Source organism: Electrophorus electricus, chromosome 8, assembly GCF_013358815.1.
Source record: "Electrophorus electricus isolate fEleEle1 chromosome 8, fEleEle1.pri, whole genome shotgun sequence".
Taxonomy (NCBI): domain Eukaryota; kingdom Metazoa; phylum Chordata; class Actinopteri; order Gymnotiformes; family Gymnotidae; genus Electrophorus; species Electrophorus electricus.
Window position 1 is genome coordinate 25,445,490 of NC_049542.1, and position 2,074 is coordinate 25,447,563.

At 43.1% G+C, this 2,074-nt stretch overlaps 1 protein-coding gene across 2 annotated transcripts in view; it reads left to right on the forward strand.

Moving 5' to 3' along the window:
• Positions 1-916: 916 nt before the first annotated feature.
• Positions 917-2,074, forward strand: part of stard3 (StAR-related lipid transfer (START) domain containing 3) — a 10,774-nt gene continuing 9,616 nt past the window's right edge. For both annotated transcript variants that reach the window (XM_035529247.1, XM_035529248.1), the window contains exons 1-3: positions 917-1,207; positions 1,804-1,881; positions 2,024-2,074. The exon at positions 2,024-2,074 is cut by the window's right edge and continues 27 nt beyond it. In XM_035529247.1, coding sequence (XP_035385140.1) covers positions 986-1,207; positions 1,804-1,881; positions 2,024-2,074 — 351 coding nt within the window. In that variant the 5' untranslated portion in view covers positions 917-985. The remainder of the gene's footprint in view (positions 1,208-1,803; positions 1,882-2,023) is intronic.

The window sequence follows — 2,074 nt, forward strand, 5'->3', positions numbered from 1 at the left end:
TATTTAGATGTGGACGGTTCAAGTTCAGAATGGAAAAAGTAAAAAGGATTTGCTCCAGCTGCCTGGATTTGCTAATTATGTTGAGCCAGAATGATGACTTTAAATAGAGGAAACAGTGAAATTTGTGCAAACCCTGGTAGATACCTCTTCATATGTCTGAGACAGGGGGGGTCAGCCTTCAGGACTTGCAGGTCTACATGTCAGAAGGCTGCTAGGTATCAACTCACCATGTACTGAAATTAACTTCTAGAGGCATAAATGAGTAAACAGATGGTTAAAGTGTGTGTCTGTGTGTGTGTGGGGGTGTGTGTGTGTGGGGGTGTGTATTTGAAAGCCAGAATTTAGCCACATCTGTACCAGTTATCTATGCTGAAATAATAGTAGATGGGTTTGGAAAATCATGATGATACATCGGATCTGAGACATTCACAGTTCTGTTATCAATGTTATAGTTTTCACTAACTTCCACCTCTCCAATCCCATGCTCTCCATCCAGATCTTTCTTAAAAGCTCCTCCCTTCAGTTACATACATGCTAGGTTCTTGGCCTACCCTTCTACATGCTGCCTGCAAATGCAAAGTAATTGACAGGCAGGGAGGCATTTATTGATTGGTCAATGTAGCTGGACCATGAGACCATAGTTGCTGATTAGAACACAAGATAGTCACTCCCCCCCCCCCCCCTCCCCCCCAGATCAATTGTTGTAATTGCCATCGGGATGTACATGCAATTTAGCTGAAGTGTTCTAAAATTGACACTTTCAGCAGCTTTAACTCTGTGAGAGGATAAAAGGGCAGTGTGTTAAACAGTTAGACAGGATGACAGTAGAGCTGAACAAAGTGACCCTAACAAATTCAAACGTTCGTCTGCTTTGTGTGGCTTCTCAAGGCTGCCCTGTTTTTTGTCCTGCAGTGTCCTACAGTGTCCAGAGGCATCCCTCTGCTCTTTTCTGTGTCTTGGCTGAGCCGCTGTACTCTGCTGTGAGATGCCGAGCGGGGTTGACTACGGTGAGCTGGGGGAGAGCCTCCCAGCCATTTCTTCTCTTAACGCGTCGTACTCGCAGACCTCACTGTCTGTGACCTCGCCTCACTACCTCCCCCTGCCTGCCGGAGAGAGGCGTAGCATCTCAGACGTGCGACGCACCTTCTGCCTCTTTGTCACCTTCGACCTCCTGTTTGTCTCACTCCTCTGGATCATTGAGTTAAATGTGAGTTGAATCCATACATGTGCTGTAATGAGCCTCATTCTTTCTGTCTGTTTTTGGTGGTGGTGGTGTTTTCCTGTGCACATTTATTGTCCTAGCCCTATGCTGTTTTATTGTAGAATACAATTAATATTAAAGCAAATATTCTTCTCTCTCTTTGTTCCACACTCAGTTCACCAATTGTACGTTTCCCTCAAAACCAAATATAAGCTGATTTTGTCTGAGAACAGCACTTCAGAAATGTGGAGCTGAAACTCCAGAGTGAGAATTAGGCAAAGACACCAAACTTTGAATTCACTTTTATTGAATGACGCTCCATTCTGAGTTAAATCGACACCATGCCTGTAGACATAAACATTTTAACAATATCTTATTGGTTTGTTCAGGCGTTTGGTAAAATTAGGATTTTAGTTTCGTCACTGAGCTTCACTTCAGAATCCAGGTTCATTACCCTGGAGTTAAGCAGATAAGAAGGGTAGGGTGGTTTCATGTGACTCTGAATAAACAGAGCTCTGAAGAAATGTTCAGAAACAAAATATGTCTTGTGACATAACCTCAAACCTACTGTTTCTGTTTCTTGTTGCTGATCTCTTTCCCAGATAAACAAGAGTATCTGGCTGAATCTGGAGAAGGAGGTTGTCCGCTATGATTTCAAGTCCTCATTCTTTGACATCTTTGTAAGTTGAGCTGTTCAGCAGTTTCACATTTTGATGAAAATAGGCTGAGCTGTAACTTACTTATTGAACATGATGTGCTAATCCTAGTTTCTGTTTTCTCATTCTCATGCTCTCTTTCCCTCTTTATGTGTGCGTGTTTTAGCTCTTGGCTCTCTTCAGGTTTCTGTGTTTGCAGATTGCTTATGCCGCCTGC